The sequence below is a fragment of the Aulostomus chinensis genome, chromosome 1 (assembly GCF_037954235.1).
Source record: "Aulostomus chinensis isolate RoL2024-O1b breed Wild chromosome 1, RoL_Achi_v1.0, whole genome shotgun sequence".
Classification (NCBI taxonomy): domain Eukaryota; kingdom Metazoa; phylum Chordata; class Actinopteri; order Syngnathiformes; family Aulostomidae; genus Aulostomus; species Aulostomus chinensis.
Window position 1 is genome coordinate 56,003,857 of NC_141320.1, and position 20,587 is coordinate 56,024,443.

The window sequence follows — 20,587 nt, forward strand, 5'->3', positions numbered from 1 at the left end:
GTGACCTCCAAACAAAGAAAACTCCTGAATGGAGGTTGAGCAGAGTCTGAGGAGTCAGGTGGAGCTGGCAGTGAGACAGGAGTTGAGGCCTGAACAGACGCAGCACTGGTCTTTGTTACTGTGACAGCACAACAACCAACAGGACCTGCTCACGTTCTCAGCTGGATTGTTCTCATCAATGTACGGAACCTCTCCAACGACCTGGTGGGGGGACGGCCTACCAAGCCTCCACCTCAACGACTGTGGCTCCCACTGGGATTCGCGATGCTCTTCTCAAGCACAAGGTGGCTTCTGTCTGCTGGTCAGGATGGAGATTCAAGGCTCACGGGAGGTCAACAGTATTGTGACCGTGAAAAGGGGGAGAGGAGAAGTTCTGTTTAAAGTTAAAGAACAAAGAAACAAAAAAGTAAGCAGAAGAGAAAGAAAAGAGGAGAGACGGACCAGCAGCTGGAGGAGCTCATGGAAAAATAAGAAGCGCTGAAGAGCCTGAACCCAACCCAACTGTAACGGATGGTGTCCTGACTATTATAATAAACTGGTCCGCCGTGGGGGGTGACCTTTGACCTGTGTGGGGCTGCTGGCCAATCAGCACCCTTTGCCGTCCTCAGTACTTCTCAGATATTCCTGTATTAAACAGGTCAACAGAGGGCAGTCATGCATCCCTCAGATCCTCTAGAGCAGGGGTTTTCAGTTAAAATTCTCCTGGGTCCAGTTTTCAAACCTCTTCAAGCTTGGGTCTGGAGGCCTAGCACAGTTTTTCATGACTGCTGATTTCAGTGATGGGCCCACGCCTGCATGTTAGCCAGCAGTTGAGCTGTGCTTTATGATCCAGGGGCATCTTTAGCCGATGGAGGTAGACTTTAAGGCTGTTGTATCAGTGTCTGTTTGGTCAACAATGAACTTTCAGATCGAATGAAGTCGCCGACATTTCAATAATAGTCGTTTTTATTGTCTGCTTTTTTTCCACATTAACCTTAAAACTATTGTCCAGCAGGGGGCAACATAAAGAGAAGAGTGAAATGAAAATGGATTCAAAAATACTCCGAATTTACTGGCATTTGACTGCATGTATATGACTATGTGAGTGTGTGTGTGTGTGTGTGTGTGTGTGTGTGTGAGTGTGAGAGTGTGTGTGTGTGTGTGTGTTTGTGTGTGTGTGAGTGTGTGTGTGTGTGTGTTTGTGTGTGTGTGAGAGTGTGAGTGTGTGTGTGAGTGTGTGTGTGAGTGTGAGAGTGTGTGTGTGTGTGTGTGAGTGTGTGTGTGTGTGTTTGTGTGTGTGTGAGAGTGTGTGTGTGAGTGTGTGTGTGTGTGTTTGTGTGTGTGAGTGTGTGTGTGTGAGTGTGTGTGTGTGTGTGTTTGTGAGTGTGTGTGTGTGTTTGTGAGAGTGTGTGTGTGTGTGAGTGTGTGTGTGTGTTTGTGAGAGTGTGTGTGTGTGTGTGTGTGTGAGTGTGTGTGTGTGTGTTTGTGAGAGTGTGTGTGTGTGTGTTTTGAAGACGACTTCTTCACTCCATTTTTGTTGTCACTCTTCTCTTAATGTTCAGTTTCACTCATTAAAATGAAGCAGCTTTGACGTGTTTACTTCTCTTGTACGTCAACAACTTTGGTCTTTAAGCTCCTGACAAACACACCACACGTCACTCACTCTATAGATTAAATCTGCTGATAACACAAAACACGTGACCCTGTGACCCTGCATGACGTTTTGCTCCAACTTTCCAGAACTAATAGCAGGAACAGCATGGATCGTTCTGAGCAAGAACTCTGACATCACCATCGTCATGAACAAGAAGGCAGTAGGACTCAACTTCAACAAATCTGAAATGTCCCCTTAAGCTCCTGCTACTTTGAACTGATGCCTAAACCTTCAGTTTCCATGCATCACTCAGAACCTCTCACAACCCCAGAAGAACAAGCAAAGGTTTGGAGCAGTAAAGCCTTCAATAATGACATCATCATGTTTGAGGGTTTTCTTCCCTCAAACTGTTTCTACCAACACGACAGAATCCTGGAAATATTTCAGGTGTTGACCTCCCAGCAGCCTGAAGGTCAACCTGCATTATCTGTTATGTTGCTGAGCAGAGGAAGGAGCTCAATGGTAGAGCGCTAGCTTAGCATGTGAGAGGTGGTGGGATCGGTGCCCTCGTTCTCCAGAAGACTTCAGCTTGTTCTGTTGTTGAGCTCTGATGAAACCACTGACTTTGAACCACACACAAAGTGAAGGAGTGACTTAAGACTGATGGCACCTGAGGAACTTCTAGGTTTCCTAAAATCAACTGGAAATTCATTCACCAGTTAAACAGTGACTCTACCACAGGGGGTGTAGCTCAGTGGTAGAGTGCATGCTGAGCATGTATGAGGCACTGGGTTCAATCCCCGGTATCTCCAGCTTGTCCTGTGTAGCCTTCATCTTACCTGCTACAGTGATCCTTAAATGTGACAACAGTCGATTAACTATCAGAAGACATCTTCTACATGTTCAAGGTGGGCGAACTTTCCACAGATATTCAAAATTACTTTTGAAAATGAAAACATAGATCAAACCTGCCCTGTCAATCACCCACAATGGGCGGATCGTCCCACTCCCTATCAGGTTCCCCACTCCGTGACCCAGGAGGCTCCCTCTCCCTATCAGGACTAGAAATCCATTGGGGTCTCCCTGCTCAGGTAGGAGTCCTGCCCACAACGTTAAACTGTTGATGTTCTAGAGGAGACAACATCTGATCTTTGTTAGATCCACCAGTCAAAGGGTTTCTTTAAAGGCTGTAGCAGCTGAGAATGAGGGATTAATAACCATCTTAGTGAGGACATTTTGAAACATGATGACATTTTGCCACAGTTATTATTGACTTGTAGCACTGCAAAAATCATCTCCCCTCCAAAAACCCTCTTCTCCAACTCTGTACTCAAGTTGTCTCCTCATCAGACACCACAGGATCCAGGATGTTCAGTCAAAAAATCATTAGTGATTTCAAAAATGTCCATCAGACACAAAATAAGACTTCAAACAGGTTTACAACTTTATTTCATGTTGGCTCATTTTGTCCATTTTGCCTCCACACTGTCCTTCATCACAGCATTTAACATCAGGACTGCTCCCAGATCAGCTCCATGACCTCATCCCAGCACCACAGTACCGCCCAAGTTCATCAAGGATGGCCAACATGAGAGGGTCTAGATTCACCTCCATCTTTGGAGGTTGTTGAATTTCCTCCTGAGGACCGTCAGGCTGTTTCCTTACTTTGCTGTGACCCAACAGCAGACAGCAACAAGGACTGTGGTGAACTTGGTAAAACCACCATCTGGAGTCTGGACCAAGATGCTGATGTGATCCTTTGATGAGTTTAGAATCAGTCAGAGATCAAAGACTGAAGCAGGAGATCAATGCTCAGAACCCAGAGATCAAAGACTGAATTCAGACATAAAACACAGAATTCAGACATCAAACACAGAATTCAACGATCAATCAATGTGAGGAACCAGCATCTCATGTGAAGATTCTTCTGAACTCATGAAGTGAAATCCTACCAAATAGAGATGAATGAGTCCAACTGGGACTGCCGACCTGTCCAAGGTGAACCCTGCCTCTCGCCCGTAGATGCTGGGATAGGCTCCAGCCCCCCCCCCCCCGCGACCCTTAATAGTAAGGAATAAGCGGAAGATGACGATGGACGATGGATGGAGTCCAACTGGACCTGAACAGGAGAGAAATAAAGGGGTTGTTATGTAATTGTTATTTATTTCCAGGCCAGGTGAGGGTTGGATTTTGTTCTTTCATGTTGAAGTGAACTGACAGTGGGACTGTGGACCTGGGCTGAAGTCCAGCTCACTGCTGGTTTAATAAACCACCTGATTGTTTTTTCCAATCAGCTCTGATCTGATGGAAGAAACAAAAAGCCAAACTTCATTCGTCCGTGTCCAAACTCCAAGTCTGTTGATGTGCAGCACTCCAGTTATTTGTTTCTTTCCAGACAGAAGCAGGTTGGTGGAGGAATAAAACCTCAAGAGTGAACAAACAGCAATGAGAGAAGTGAATCCTGCACTCAGAGAAGTTGTGTCTGCACTCGCCAACCAGGAAACGCGTCTATCTTCTGTGTGACTGAGGCAGCTGCTGAGAGCTGCGTTTCTCAGCTGTGTGGGGGCGGGACTCTGTGTGTGATTGACAGGTCAACTGTCTGCCAGACAATGTTGTGGGACACAGACACAAAATGCGAGGTGCCATTTCCATTCTGGGTCAATCAGCTCTGGGACTGTTTTGTCTTTTGAATGAAGAAATGCGTTCATTTTGGGTAGCAGCTTGTAAAAATGACCCGGCTCAACCACCAGACCTCTGTGTACACTGGCAAGAAAAAAAACAGTAGAAAAAACAGTAAAAAGTCTGACAGCAGAGTTTCCAGATGAACACCGTCAAATTACAGTCATGAACTGTTCCACAAAATTACATGGAATAAACTGTAAAAATACACAGAAGGTTTCACAGTCCCAACTCATTAAATTACAGTACATTAAAGGTGCCATAGAGAGGTTGAAGGGGTATTAATTCTTGTTCTGTGGTGTGATATGTAACCCCACAAAAAATGGTTGGGTCTGTGATGGCTCAGTAGCTTCCTAAAGGCTCTCTGAAACCGCGATGTTACCATGTTGGGTTTAGAATGCCTCATTTGTCCCTATTGGGGTCGTTTCTGACCTCATCTGGCAACCTCATTATTTATGCAAGTGCATGAGTTGACGGCGATCAGTTGCCGTTGTTTATGTGGCAACCTCATTTAACTACTACTCGGTGATTGGCTGCCCTCACTGTCACTGAAAAGAAAGCACTCCCACTTTCTTGGCTAATTGTTGCCGGTGCTAAGTGTGACTGCTGCTGTCAATTGACAACAATCCGTATCATACAACAACATTCGTAAGATAAGATACCAAGTAGCCACGGCCCATTCGCGGATCCAGCCGTATATGCAGTGGCGGGGTGGCCGTCGGGACAACTGGGAGGTTTCCCGGTGGCCTGGCCCCTTGGTAGCCTGCCTGGCTGGCGAGATTCCTTCCCCCTCAAGCCAGGCCAGGCCAGCTAGCGACAGACAGCGCAGATAAAACAAAGGTCTCAATTCTATCGAGGCCATTCCTTCAATCAATCTGCTCAGTCAGTGCTGCTGCTGCAGGCTCCAGTTTGTGTCACGCTAGCGAGCGACACAAGAGGGCTGCGCTCACTCGGCTCGCTCGCATAATCGCCCCCCCCCTCCCGAAATATGTCAAAGGGGTGTGTGTGAAAGGGGTGGGTTCAGTGTGTGTGAGTGGAGGGGGCACTGACTGAACTGTGACGTAACACTTCAGCCAAAATCGCATTGGCCCATTTTCCCACGGCGATTCAAAAACAGGGGAGCTACTTCAAACAGAGGTTATGACACTGCCTCACACTTGGTGTGTGTTCCCCACAACTGGGGGATGTTGAAGAAACACCAAAAACACAAAAACAATGATTTTCATTCTAGGTGCCCTTTAATAGTTGATAAATGTGCATTCAACTGCAGGAAAACAGGCCCATCACGTAAAAACACATGAAGAACAAGGACCTTTCAGGTTCTTCTCTAAGTTCAGGGCTCTTACTGGTTCATTTATGAAACAAACCAGTCTATGAGCAGGAATTTCCCATTAAAAAAGTTCATTTGACAGTGGAAAAGCAAGCATAGTCCATCAAAATAGCCAAGTTTAAGGTCAATCACTGTCAATTGAAGCTATTGAGTTGTTACTTTATGAAACTGAGCCAACTTTCTACAGTGATTTCCTGTTAGATTCTGGTTTCTCCAAGTATAAAAACTATAACAATGTATAAACACAGAATCTGTACTTTGAACAATAGAGAATTTCTGCATATTTACAGTATCAGTCCATCACTTAAGAGGATTGGAATGGTAAAATAATCATTGGACAATGGAAATCATTTATCCTTTAACGAAACAACTTCAGTGCAGAGTTGATAACTGCACTTCAAACTTTGAACTGGTGTCCACATCAATGTGGAATTTGAGGAGGCCACAGCCACCAAATTTCCCAGAGTTCTTGACTATTTGCAGTCTCTTCCCTTGGAGAAGTCAAGTGGAACTACAAGACAAGGAGCAGAAATCCAAGCTGCTGGTGGACCACGTGGTGCTGTGTTGATGCTACTTTCCCACTCAAAGGGGATCGTGCAGGAATGTTCCACACGGTTGACCAAACTTCCATTGCAGAAGAGATTCAGGCAGTTCCACCCACGCCATGCATCCTTGTATGCTGTAAGTGTGAGGCAATACAATACAGTATGTTTCAGTGACATACATTGAGACAGAAGACCTTGGTTTATTGGGTGATGCTTATTGACATGCCAATTGGATTGTGGTGCCAATATGGCTGACTTGGTCGGTGTAAATCTTATCATCACAAAACAAAGTACACACAAATGTTCAAATTACTTTTCTAGACTTTAGTCCCCAAAGGAATTTAAGGCACCTGAAAGTGACTTTCATAAATCTGTGTGTCTGTGTACAGTACATGTCCCCAAAATGGACATTAAAATTATTGGTCCCCAATCTCAAGGATAAAATGATGCCACAGTGATGTAGTAAGAGTTTCTACTATCCTCAAAATGATGCTGACAGGAATGTAGTGAGAGTTTCTGCTTACCTCAAAATAAAGCTAGAGTGATGTAGTGAGTTGCTAAAAACCTCAAAATGATGCGACAGTGATGTAGTGAGAGTTTCTACTAACCTGAAAATGATGCTACAGTGATGTAGTGAGAGTTACTACTAACCTTAAAATGATGCTACAGTCATTTATTGAGGGTTTCTACTAACCTCAAAATGATGCTGTCAGTAATGTAGTGAGAGTTGCTGAAAACCTCAAAATGATGCTACCGTAATGTAGTGAGAGTTGCTATGAACCTCAGAAATGATGCGACAGTGATGTAGTGAGAGTTTCTGCTTCCCTAAAAATGAAGCTACAGTGATCTAGAATGAGTTGTTAAAAACCTCAAAGCGATGCAAAAGTGATGTAATAAGAATTGCTACTAACCTAAGAAATCATGCTCCAAATAAAGAAACAAAGAAAAAGAAATGATCCTCCAGTAATGTAGTGAGAGTTTCTACTATCCTTAAAATGATGCTACAGTCATTTATTGAGGGTTTCTACTAACCTCAAAATGATGCTGACAGTGATGTAGTGAGTTTCTACGAACCTCAAAATGATGCTACAGTGATGTAGTGAGAGTTGCTACTATCCTCAAAATGATGCTACAGTAATGTAGTGAGAGTTGCTACTATCCTCAAAATGATGCTACAGTAATGTAGTGAGAGTTGCTTAAAACCTCAAAATGATGCTACAGTGATGTAGTGAGAGTTGCTACGAACCTCAAAATGATGCTACAGTAATGTAGTGAGAGTTGCTACTATCCTCAAAATGATGCTACAGTAATGTAGTGAGAGTTGCTTAAAACCTCAAAATGATGCTACAGTGATGTAGTGAGAGTTGCTTAAAACCTCAAAATGATGCTACAGTGATGTAGTGAGAGTTGCTACTATCCTCAAAATGATGCTACAGAAATGTAGTGAGAGTTGCTACGAACCTAAAAATGATGCGGCAGTAATGTAAAGAGAGTTCCTTAAAACCTCAAACTGTTGCTACAGTGATGTGGTTAGAGTTACTACGAACCTAAGAAATGATGCTCCAGTGATGTGGTGAGAGTTGCTAAAAAGTTCAAAATGGTGCTGACAGTCATGCAATGAGAGTTGCTACTGACCTAAGAAAAGATGCTACAGTGATGTGGTGAGAGATGCTCCTATCCTCAAACTGATGCTTCAGCAATGTGGTGAGAGTTGCTACTAATCTCAAAATAATGCTGACAGTGATGTAATGAGTTGCTACTCATCTCAAAATGATGCTACAGAAATGTAGGGAGAGTTGCTACTGATCTATAAATGATGCTACAGTGATGTAGTGAGAGTTGCTTAAAACCTCAAAATGATGCTACAGTGATGGATTGAGAGTTTCTACGAATCTCAAAATGATGCAAAAGTGATGTCATGAGCTTTGCTACGAATCTAAGGAATGATGCTCCAGTGATGTGATGAGAGTTTCTACGAATCTCAAAATGATGCTACAGTAATGTGGTGAGAGTTGCTCAAAACCTCAAAATGATACTGAAAGTGATGTGGTGAGAGTTGCAACTAACCTCAAAATGATGCTACAGAAATGAAGTGAAAGTTGCTACAAACCTAAGAAATGATGCTACAGTGATGTAGTGAGAGTTGCTGTAAAACCTCAAACTGATGCTACAGTAATGTAGTGAGTTTCTACGTAGCTCAAACTGATGCTACAGTGATGTGGTGAGAGTTGCTAAAAACCTCAAAATGATGCTACAGTGATGTCATGAGAGTCTCTACTAATCTAAAAATGATGCTATAGTCATGTAGTGAGAGTTGCTACCAATCAAAAAATGATGATAAAATAATGTAGTGAGAGTTGCTTAAAACCTAAAACTGATGCTCCAGTGATGTAGTGAGAGTTGCTTAAAACCTAAAACTGATGCTCCAGTGATGTAGTGAGAGTGGCTTAAAACCTCAAACTGATGCTACAGTGATGTAGTGAGAGTTGATAAAAACCTCAAAATGATGCTACAGTGATGTAGTGGGAGTTGCTACTGTCCTCAAAATAATGCTACAGTAATGCAGTGAGAGTTGCTATGAACCTCAAAATGATGTAACAGTGATGTAATAAGAAGTGCGACTAACCTAAGAAATGATGCCAGAGAAATGTAGTGAGAGTTGCTACGAACCTAAAAATGATGCAACAGTGATGGAGTAAGAGTTGCTACGAATCTCAAAGTGATGAAAAAGTGATGTCGTGAGAGTTGCTACCAACCTCAAAATAATGGTGACAGTAATGTAGAGCGAGTTGCTACTAATCTCAAAATGATGCTAAAGTGATGTCAGGAAAGTTGCTACTAATTTAAAAATGATGCTCAAGTGATGTAATGAGAGTTGCTTCTAATTTCAAAATGATGCTCAAGTGATGTAATGAGAGTTGCTACTAACCTAAGAAATGATGCTACAGTGATGTGGTGAGAGTTGCTAAAAAACTCAAAATGGTGCTGAAAGTGATGTAATGAGAATTGCTACTGACCTAAGAAAAGACGCTACAGTGATGTGGTGAGAGTTGCTACGAACCTCAAAATGATGCTACAGTGATGTAGTGAGAGTTGCTCCTATCCTCAAACTGATGCTACAGTGATGTAGTGAGAGTTGCTCCTATCCTCAAACTGATGCTACAGTGATGTAGTGAGAGTTGCTTAAAACCTCAAAATGATGCTGACTGTAATGTAGTGAGAGTGGCTTTAAACCTCAAAATGATGCTGCAGTGATGGAGTGAGACTTGCTACTCATCCCAAAATGATGCTACAGTGATGTGGTGAGAGTTGCTAAAAACCTCAAAATGATGCTACAGTGATGTAGTGAGAGTTGCAACTATCCACAGAATAAAGCTAGTGATGCAGTGACAGTTGCTCCTATCCTCAAAATGATGCTACAGTGATGTAGTGAGAGTTGCGACTAACCTAAGAAATGATGCTACAGTGATGTGGTTAGAGTTGCTACAAACCTAAAAGTGATGGTAAGCAATGTAGTGAGAGTTGCTACTCACCTCAAAATAATGCTAAAGTGATGTAATAAGAATTGCTACTAACCTAAGAAATGATGCTCCAGTGATGTGGTGAGAGTTTCTGCTTACCTCAAAACGATGCTGATATTGATGTAGTTTGAGTTGCTACGAAACTCAAAATGCGACAGTGATGTAGTGAGAGTTTCTACTAACCTGAAAATGATGCTACAGTGATGTAGTGAGAGTTTCTACTAATGTCAAAAGGATGCTGACAGTAATGTAGTGAGAGTTGCTACGAATCAAAAAAATGATGCTAAAATAATGTAGTGAGAGTTTCCAAAAACCTCAAAATGATGCTACAATGATGTGGTGAGAGTTGCTAAAAACCTCAAAATAATGCTACAGTAATGCAGTGAGAGTTGCTACGAACCTCAAAATGATGCTACAGTGATGGAATAAGAATTGCTACGAACGTAAGAAATGATGCTAAAATAATGTAGTGAGAGTTGCTACTAATCTACAAATGATGCTACAGTAATGTAGTGAGAGTTGCTAAAAAAGTCAAAATGATGCTGACAGTAATATAGTGAGAGTTGCTACGAACCTAAAAATGATGCTACAGTAATGTACTGAGAGTTGCTACGAATCAAAAAATGATGGTAAAATAAAGTAGTGAGTGTTTCCAAAAACCTCAAAATGATGCTACAGTAATGTAGTGAGAGTTGATAAAAACCTCAAAATGATGCTACAGTGATGTAGTGGGAGTTGCTACTGTCCTCAAAATAATGCTACAGTAATGCAGTGAGAGTTGCTATGAACCTCAAAATGATGTAACAGTGATGTAATAAGAAGTGCGACTAACCTAAGAAATGATGCTAGAGAAATGTAGTGAGAGTTGCTACGAACCTAAAAATGATGCAACAGTGATGGAGTAAGAGTTGCTACGAATCTCAAAGTGATGAAAAAGTGATGTCGTGAGAGTTGCTACCAACCTCAAAATAATGGTGACAGTAATGTAGAGCGAGTTGCTACTAATCTCAAAATGATGCTAAAGTGATGTCAGGAAAGTTGCTTCTAATTTCAAAATGATGCTCAAGTGATGTAATGAGAGTTGCTACTCATCTCAAAATGATGATAAAGTGATGTCATGAGAGTTGCTTCTAATTTCAAAATGATGCTCAAGTGATGTAATGAGAGTTGCTACTAACCTAAGAAATGATGCTACAGTGATGTGGTGAGAGTTGCTAAAAAACTCAAAATGGTGCTGAAAGTGATGTAATGAGAATTGCTACTGACCTAAGAAAAGACGCTACAGTGATGTGGTGAGAGTTGCTACGAACCTCAAAATGATGCTACAGTGATGTAGTGAGAGTTGCTCCTATCCTCAAACTGATGCTACAGTGATGTAGTGAGAGTTGCTTAAAACCTCAAAAGGATGCTGACAGTGATGTGGTGAGAGTTGCTACTAATCTCAAAATGATGCTAAAGTGATGTCATGAAAGTTAATGCTAATTTCAAAATGATGCTAAAATAATGTAATGAGAGTTTCCAAAAACCTCAAAATGATGCCACAATGATATGGTGAGAGTTGCAAAAAACCTCAAAATGATGCTACAGTGATGTAGTGGGACTTGCTCCTATCCTCAAAATAATGCCACCGTAATGCAGTGAGAGTTGCTACGAACCTCAAAATGATGCTACAGTGATGTAATAAGAATTGCTACTAACCTAAGAAATGATGCTACAGAAATGTAGTGAGAGTTGCTACTAATCTATAAATGATGCTACAGTAATGTAGTGAGAGTTGCTACGAACCTCACAATGATGCTGACAGTAATGCATTGAGAGTTACTACGAACCTAAAAATGATGCTACAGTAATGCAGTGAGAGTTGCTACGAACCTTAAAATGATGCAAAATGATGTAGTGAGGGTTGCTTAAAACCTCAAACTGATGCAAAAGTGATGTCATGAGAGTTGCTACGAACCTTTAAATGATGCTGACAGTAATGTAGTGAGAGTTGCTACTAATCTCAAAATGATGCTAAAGTGATGTCATGAAAGTTAATGCTAATTTCAAAATGATGCTAAAGTGATGTAATGAGAGTTGCTACTTATCTCAAAATGATGCTAAAGTAATGTAGTGAGAGTTGCTTAAAACCTCAAAAGGATGCTGAAAGTAATATAGTGAGCGTGGCTTTAAACCTCAAAATGATGCTACAGTGATGGAGTGAGAGTTGCTACTCATCTCAAAATGATGCTACAGTGATGTGGTGAGAGTTGCTAAAAACCTCAAAATGATGCTCCAGTGATGTGGTTAGAGTCGCTAAAAACCTGAAAACGATGCTGCAGTTATGTATTGAGAGTTGCTCCTATCCTCAAAATGATGTTCCAGTGATGTAGTGAGAGTTGCTACTATCCTCAAAATAATGCTAAAGTGATGTAATGTGAGTTGCTACGAACCTCAAAATGATGCTACAGTGATGTAGTGAGAGTTGCAACTAACCTCAAAATGATGCTACAGTGATGTAGTGAGAGTTTCTAATAAATGTCAAAAAGATGCTGACAGTGATGTAGTGAGAGTTGCTACTAACCTAATAAATAATACTACAGTGATGTGGTTAGAGTTGCTACTAACCTAAGAAAAGATGCTACAGTGATGTGGTGAGAGTTGCTAAAAAGCTCAAAATGGTGCTGAAAGTGATGTAATGAGAGTTGCTACTGACCTAAGAAAAGACGCTACAGTGATGTGGTGAGAGTTGCTAAAAACCTCAAATCGATGCTGCAGTGATGTAGTGAGAGTTGCTCCTATCCTAAAAATTATGCTGCAGTGATGTAGTGAGAGTTGCTTAAAACCTCAAAAGGATGCTGACAGTAATGTCGTGAGAGTGGCTTTAAACCTCAAAATGATGCTACAGTGATGGAGTGAGACTTGCTACTCATCCCAAAATGATGCTACAGTGATGTGGTTAGAATTGCTAAAAACCTCAAAATGATGCTACAGTGATGTAGTGAGAGTTGCAACTATCCTCAGAATGATGTTACAGTGATGTAGTGAGAGTTGCGACAAACCTCAAAACGATGCTACAGTGATGTCGTGAGAGTTGCTACGAAACTCAAAATGATGCTACAGTGATGTAGTGAGAGTTTCTACTATCCTCAAAATGATGCTACAGTGATGTAATAAGAATTGCGACTAACCTAAGAAATGATGCTACAGTGATGTGGTGAGAGTTGCTATGACCCTCAAAATGATGCTGTCAGTAATGTAGTGAGAGTTGCTACTAACCTCAAAGTGTTGCTGAAAAGAACTTGGTAAGAGTTGCAACGATCCTAAAAATGATGTTTCAGTAATTTGGTGAGAGTTGCTAATACTCTCAAAATGATGCTAAAGTGATGTAATAAGAATTGCTACGAACCTAAGAAAAGATGCTCCAGTGATGTGGTGAGACTTGCTAATAACCTCAAAATGACGCTACAGTGATGTAGTGAGAGTTTCTACTAAACTCAAAATGATGCTGAAAGTGATGTCATAAGAATTGCTACGAACCTAAGAAAAGATGCTCCAGTGATGTGGTGAGACTTGCTAAAAACCTCAAACTGATGCTACAGTGATGTAGTCAGAGTTTCTACTAACCTCAAAATGATGCTAAAGTGATATAGTGAGAGTTGTTGCTAACCTTAAAATAATGCTCCAGTGATGTGGTGAGAGTTGCTACTAACCTCAAAATGATGCTGACAGTAATGTAGTGAGAATTTCTACGAACCTCAAAACAATGCTACAGTGATGTGGTGAGAGTTGCTACTATCCTCAAAACAATGCTACAGTGATGTAGTGAGAGTTGCTACTATCCTCAAAATAATGCTACAGTAATGTAGTGAGAGTTGCTACGAACCTCTAAATGATGCTACAGTGATGTAATAAGAATTGCTACGAACCTAAGAAATGATGCTCCAGTGATGTGGTGAGAGTTGCTAAAAACCTCAAAATGATGCTACCGTAATGTAGAAAGAGTCGCTACTGAACTCAAAATGATGCTACAGAGATGTAGTCAGAGATGCTACTCACCTCAAAATGATGTTCCACTGATGTGGTGAAAGTTGCTACTAACCTAAGAAATGATGGTATAGTGATGTGGTGAGACTTGCTAAAAACCTCGAAACGATGCTGAAAGTGATGTAGTGAGAGTTGCTACTAACCTCGGAAATGATGCTACAGTGATGTAGTGAGAGTTGCTACTAATCATAAAAAGCTTCAGTAATGTCGTGAGAGTTGCCACTTATCTCAAAATGATGCCGACAGTGAGGTAATGAGAGTTGTTACTAACCTAAGAAATGATGCTCCAGAGGTGTAGTCCGAGTTGCTAAAAACCTCAAAATGATGTTACAGTGATTTAGTCAAAGTTGCTACTAACCTCAAAATGATGTTCCAGTGATGTCGTGAGAGTTTCTAAAAATCTCAAAATGATGCCGACAGTGATGTCATGAGAATTGCTACTAACCTAGGAAATGATGCTCCAGTGATGTCATGAGAGTTGCTTAAAACCTCAGACTGATGCTACAGTAATGTAGTGAGAGTTTCTACTGATCTCAAAATGATGCTGACAGTGATGTAGTGACAGTTAATACTAACCTAGGAAATGATGCTAGAGTGATGTAGTGAGAGTTGCTACTATCCTCAAAATAATGCTGAAGGAATGTAGTGAGATTTGCGACAAATCTCAAAATGATGCTACAGTGATGTTGTGAGAGTTGCTACGAAGCTCAAAATGAAGCTACAGTGATGTAGTGAGAGTTGCGACTAACCTCAAAATGATGCTACATTCACGTAGTGAGAGTTGCTACTGTCCTCAAAATGATGCTACAATAATGTCGTGAGAGTTGCTACAAACCTCAAAATGATGCTGACAGTAATGTAGTAACAGGTGCAATGAAACTAAAAATGATGGTAAAGTAATGCAGTGACAGTTGCTCAAAACCTCAAAATGATGCTACAGTGATGTGGTGAGAGTTGCTACTATCCTAAAAATGATACTCCAGTGATGTAGTGAGAGTTGCTAAAAACCTCAAAATGATGCTAATGTGATGTCATGACAGTTGCTGCTATCCTAAAAATGATGCTCCAATGATTTGGTGAGAGTTGCTAAAAACCTCAAAATAATGCTACAGTGATGTGGTGAGAGTTGCTGCTATCCTAAAAATGATGCTCCAGTGATGTGGTAAAAGTTGCTAAAAACCTCAAAATGATGCTGACCGTGATGTAGTAAGGGTTGCAAATGAATTCAAAATGATGCTTAAAGTGATGTAGTAAGAGTTGCTAATAACCTCAAAATGATGCTACAGTGATGGAGTAAGAATTGCTAAAAACCTCAAAATGATAATGACAGTACTGTGTTCAGAGTTGCTACTGACCTCAAAATGATGCTACAGTGATGTGGTAAGAGTTGCTAATTACCCCAAAATGATTCTGACAGTAATGCAGTAAATACTGCCAATAACCTAAAAATAATGCTACATTAATGTAGGAAGACTTGCGCAAGAACTCAAAATGATGCTAACAGTCATGTCGTCACAGTTGCTAATAACCTGAAAATGATGCTTACAGTGATGTCATCAGAGTTGCTATTAACCTCAAAATGATGCTGTCAGTAATGTAGTAAGAGTTGCTCATCATCTCAAAATGGTATAACAGTAATGTAGTAAGACTTGATAATATCCTAAATATAATGCTACAGTGATGTATTAAGAGTTACTAATAACCTCAAAATGATGCTACAGTGATGTTTTAAGAGTTGCTAATAACCTAAAAATAACGCTACAGTGATGTAGTAAGAGTTGCTCATAAACTAAAAATGATGCTACAGTGATGTATTAAGAGTTGCTAATAACCTCAAAATGATGCTGTCAGGAATGTAGTAAGAGTTTCTCATCACCTCAAAATGGTATAACAGTAATGTAGTAAGACTTGATAATATCCTAAATATAATGCTACAGTGATGTATTAAGAGTGACTAATAACCTCAAAATGATGCTACAGTGATGTTTTAAGAGTTGCTAATAACCTAAAAATAACGCTACAGTGATGTAGTAAGAGTTGCTCATAAACTAAAAATGATGCTGACAGTGATGGAGTAAGAATTTATCATCTCAAAATGATGCTGAAAGCAATGTAGAAAGAGCTGCTAAAAACTTCAAAATAATGCTACATTTATGAAGTAAGAATTGCTGATGAACTCAAAATGATGATGACAGTGATGTAGGGAGAGTTGCTAATAACCTCAAAATAATGCTACAGTGATGTAGTAAGAGTTGCTGATGAACTCAAAATGATGATGACAGTGATGTAGGGAGAGTTGCTAATAACCTCAAAATAATGCTACAGTGATGTAGTCAGAGTTGCTCATGAACTCAAAATGAAGCTAAAACTAACGTGAGCTTCATCAAGACCCAGGCCACTATTTGGGGTCATGCATCATTGTGTCTGACCAATGGTCCAACTTCATCAGTCAGTCAGTCAGAGACATTAGCATTTGTCGGCCTGGCCTGCTGCCAAAGACTAACACTGCTTTAGTTGATTTACCTGTGCAGCCATGTCACGCTCCTCTCGCCCACCTCCACGGTCAGACGCCAGGTTAAACCAGCCAATGGCGTAAGAATCACTCTCAGAATCTGAAGCGCTCGTAGCTGCAGGGTTTTTCCACACAGCTTCTGTTGAGAGACAAAGTCCATCACTTGATGAACTCTCACCAACAGAAATGTGCAGTTTTCAACTCAGGACAGCTGCTGCATGCTGCTGTTTGGAAAAAGAAGGTCCAGTGGATCCGTTCAGTTCTACATTATTCAGCAGAGAGATGTCACCATTGAATAATGACCATATTTCCTAAAATTATAGCTCAACCACAGAGGGACCAGGCTACTAGAATGACCTCTGTTTACTAGAAGTGCTTCTCCTATGGTGGTGAACTCCTCAGCTGTCAGTGGAGTCAAATCTGTCTTAGAGAGGCCAGAGGTTCCCACACTGGTTCCCTCTCATCATGCAGCCCTGACAGCTGTGTGTGCTGTTCCAGCGTGTTGGCACCTCACTGATGAGTTTCAGGGTTGGCCCTCCCATCTGTTGCTGCACCTGAGCCAGCTTCTCCTTGGCTGTAGTGCTGATCTGAAGGATGTGACAGTGTTCCTGGCTTTGTGTCTGATGATGGAAGTGGGGGATCTGATCACAGGATTTTCTGACTCCTAGATTCAGACGATGTGCAGTGCAGACTGAGTGGTGAATTTGGAGCTGTCTAGTGGATGCTGTCATGTTTGGTGCTGCGTCGCTCACAAGACACTTGACTTTGTTGGTGATGGCCCAGTCCTCCATCAGGCCTCTTTGGACTGGGGCCAAACTGTCAGCAGGGTGACTTTGTGGAAAGTCTTGCACTCCCAACACATTCATTCTCACTAATGCAGTGACAGGTCAGAGCCAAGGGAGCCTCCATGTCCACAGATGTCCACATGGCAGCTGGACTTCCTTTTTCACTCCTTCCCGTTCCTCCTGGTACTTTTTGGCCACCGTTTGTTTGATGGTCTGAAAATGACACCCAGAGTAAATCAATACATTGAAATTCAAGATGAAATAAACTGGAGATATCAACTACTGCTTTAGATCATTTCCACACAAACCTTTCTGGTTGGCAAACATATGAGGCTCAAGGACCTGAACCAGTTCCCTGAACCCTTCCCTCTCAACAGTGCTGAGGCAGTCCTTCAGGATGAAATTCAGCAGAGCCTCAATGCTCATTGGATGGTTTCAGCTTAAGGTCAGCCTCACGCAGCCTGGTGAACACCAGGACTATGATGTCGTCGAGATACACCAAGCATGTCTCCCACTGCAATGCACGGTCCACAAGTCTTTGGAATGTGGCCGGGGCATTACAAAGTCTGAATGGCATCACATTCCACTCAAACAACCCCTTTCGGGTGCAAAAAGCTGCAGCTTTGCAGGCCCTGGGTGTCATTTCCACCTGCCAGTACCCTGATGTTAAATCCAATGTACTAAAGAACTTGGCAGTGGACAGGGTGTCCAACGTGTCCTGGATACGTGGCAAGGGATATGCATCTTTAATAGTCCGTTCATTCAGAAGCCTATAATCTACACAGAGCCGTAGGCTATCGTCCTTTTTCTTTACCATTACAATTGGTGCGGCCTAGCTGCTGCTGCTGGACCGAGCCACATCAGTCTCCAAGCTCTGTTGTACCTGCTGATCAGCCCCTACCTGCTTCTCTTGGGACATCCGGCGTGGTGGTTGTTTCACAGGGGGCCCCGGTGTGGTCAGGATATCCTGCTGCACCAGGCGAGTGCGACCAAGGTCAGTGGGCCCCATGGAGAAGACATCACCATAGGTCCGTAGCAGGTGAGCCAGCCGACAGCGGCCATCCTCCGTCAGGTTACACAGCTGTCTGCATACAGCACCTGCAGGTGGTGGGGAACAGAACTAGAGAAATGGTTAGTAGACTTGGGTGCTGCTGGAGCTCCTGCTGGCTGAAACTCCGTCTCCTCTAGTACTGTGGCAGGTTGGAGGACGCCAGCCACCGATCCCCGTTTCAGTGTTACAGGAGCGGTGCCAGGGTTGAAAACCCTGATGGGAATATTGGTGCACTGCCATGCCTGCACCACAACGCGGGCCACCAGGACTTGGTGCTTTTCAATGAAAGTCTTTGTGGGGCTTAACATCATGTTCCCATTCACAGCATGGCGGAAACAGGCGGTACCCGGCACAACGTACTCACATCCTGACTCCAAAACTGCAGTCCGGGCGACTCTGACTATGGGTGCCTGGGTATGATGGTTGGGGTTCAGGAGGGGAACTTTTTACCAAAGAGGGTGGCCTCCCTGCCGCCATAGTCCAAATGGGAACCTGCTTGGCGTAGAAAGGGTGACCCGAGGATGACCTTCATGCTCTCAGCAGTGTTAGCCATGACAAAGTTCACATCAGTCACATTATTTCCAATATGCACCAGCAAAGTTAACTCGCTGAGCACAGTTAAGGGGGGGGGGGGCCTGAACTCAGCAGGGATGGAGTTGAAATGATGGAGGGAAAGCACGTTCCGCCTTGCGCCAGAGTCCAGCGAGCACACATTCGTAGTTCATGTATCAGGACATGAATTAGCATGTCTTCTTCATGACTTGGGTGACATGCGTTTACGGTGCTTGCACCAGGAACTGGGGCAGTGCGAAGGGGGTCATGGGCAGATGGCTTGGGGCGGCGGGGTGAAGGGCAGGTTTTCTGCAGATGCCCTACACCACTGCAGTTATGGCAGATGACCTCCTTCCAGTTTGCACCCATGTCTCTCTTTTTTCTGGGTTGCCAGGGTCACTGAGATGTTGGCACCCTCTCAGGTTGAGTGGAAGGGTCGATTGCTACCCCCGCTGGATCCTCAACCACAGCAGTGAAAGGGTTTCCATGTACCATGGCTGCCCTGGCACGCCGCTCCCCGCCACCATGCTGACCTTGCTGCATTAGCTGTGGAACAGTCCTTGCTGCCCGCCTGGTCGTCTCGTAGCGGTGGGCTATTTCATAAGCTTTAGCCAGTGTACGGGGATGCTCCTCCAGCAGCCGCTGGACAACCTCCGCATCGGCCAAAGCACCGATAAAAATCTCAGCGCTAACAGCCTCCTGCTCCAGCTCAGTTCTGTCAGCATACACAATGGACACCTTCTCATAGATATGGTCTCTTAAACTGTGCAGAGTCTCACCTGGTCCTCTCACTCTCTGTCTCAGTTTGATGCCGATTGCTGCTGCATGCTCTGAACAGGGACCGTAGGCAGACTCAATCTCATCCACCATCCTCTGGTAGCTCCAACGAGCAGATCTGGGGTTCTTGTGGACAATGGCACCGGCTGCACCTGTCAGGCTAAATCTAAGCTGCACTGCCGTGGGTTTCTCCGACCAGTAGTTAGCCTCAGCACAGCTCTCAAACTGATAGAGAAAGTCTTTCCATGAAGTCGAGCCATCGAACTTGCCAGGTTGCAGCGTGGGGATTCGTTCCTTCTGTCCATACAACTCGTCATCGCTGCTGTCCATCAATTCACAGCCAGGCATGATGTAGGAAGAACGGCCACGAGTTCCAGGCCAAGCTCTATTTCCATCGGGCCGGTGGCGTCCACACTGGTGAGGGCTGGTGCTACTTCGGTGGGCTTGCTCATTGTAGCGAGGTCTGGCAGGCTGGGCCAGTTGCGATATAATGGGGGACACGTGCAGATTAGCAGGAGTAAGGCCGCTCCGCTGCTGATTGCAAGTGCACGACGCGGGAGCTTGGATGTGGCTATCGTCCATCACATGACATGAAGCTACCGCTGGTGTAGAAGCTGCCTTTCCAATATGGTCACAGTCCGTATGAACAAAAGCTTTAAACTCACCAGCCGACGTGTCGGCGTGAGCTGGCGTTGAAATAAAAGGGTTCGTCGTTGTTGAAGGTGGCGGTGTGAGCGGCCATGCAGCGTCGGACAGCAGGACAGGTGCTTGGGCTCCACTAGCGGCTAACGTTGGCTCTGTATCCGCAACGAAAGGGTTGCTGCTCCCTCTGCGGCTAGCACGCACGCCACAGTCACAACAACAATCACGAGTGTCCGTCCCAACTTGTGCAACGTCCATTATGTCCACAACGAAAGGATTGGTGTTAGCAAAGCTAGCCAGCTTGGCGTGGCCATCAACTCGAGCATTAGCGTTACCTCCGAGTGTCGCCATTATCCGCTTCAGTCACATTTTCCTTTTTCCTCCGACTCCGACGAAGAAAAATCCCGGACGAGCCCCCAGTGTTACGTCCGTCAGCTTCCCGGCTAAAAACCGTAGTGATTAGCGCTGCTGAATTGTACGTTATGGCTCGTTATGGCTGGTAACAGGCCTTTTAGCGGTGCGGGTCACTCCATCAGGTGCAGGAGAAAAACAAGGTGCCTCAGTGCCGCGAACGAAAACAACGGCTTTATTACA

The 20,587-nt window shown here is 43.3% G+C and overlaps 1 protein-coding gene across 1 annotated transcript; it reads right to left on the reverse strand.

The window, feature by feature from the left end:
* Window positions 1–16,864: 16,864 nt before the first annotated feature.
* On the reverse strand, window positions 16,865–20,587 carry LOC147272295 (uncharacterized). Its single transcript, XM_086208072.1, has 2 exons — window positions 17,873–20,587; window positions 16,865–17,184 (listed from the first exon to the last, which is right to left on the reverse strand). The coding sequence occupies exon 1, from the start codon at window positions 20,342–20,344 to the stop codon at window positions 18,971–18,973; it is 1,374 nt and encodes a 457-aa protein (XP_086064198.1). The 5' UTR covers window positions 20,345–20,587; the 3' UTR covers window positions 16,865–17,184; window positions 17,873–18,970.

Bases quoted from the DNA above. Each gene is read 5' to 3' on its own strand.
- LOC147272295 (XM_086208072.1), bottom strand. From the start codon at position 20,344: ATGGCGACACTCGGAGGTAACGCTAATGCTCGAGTTGATGGCCACGCC.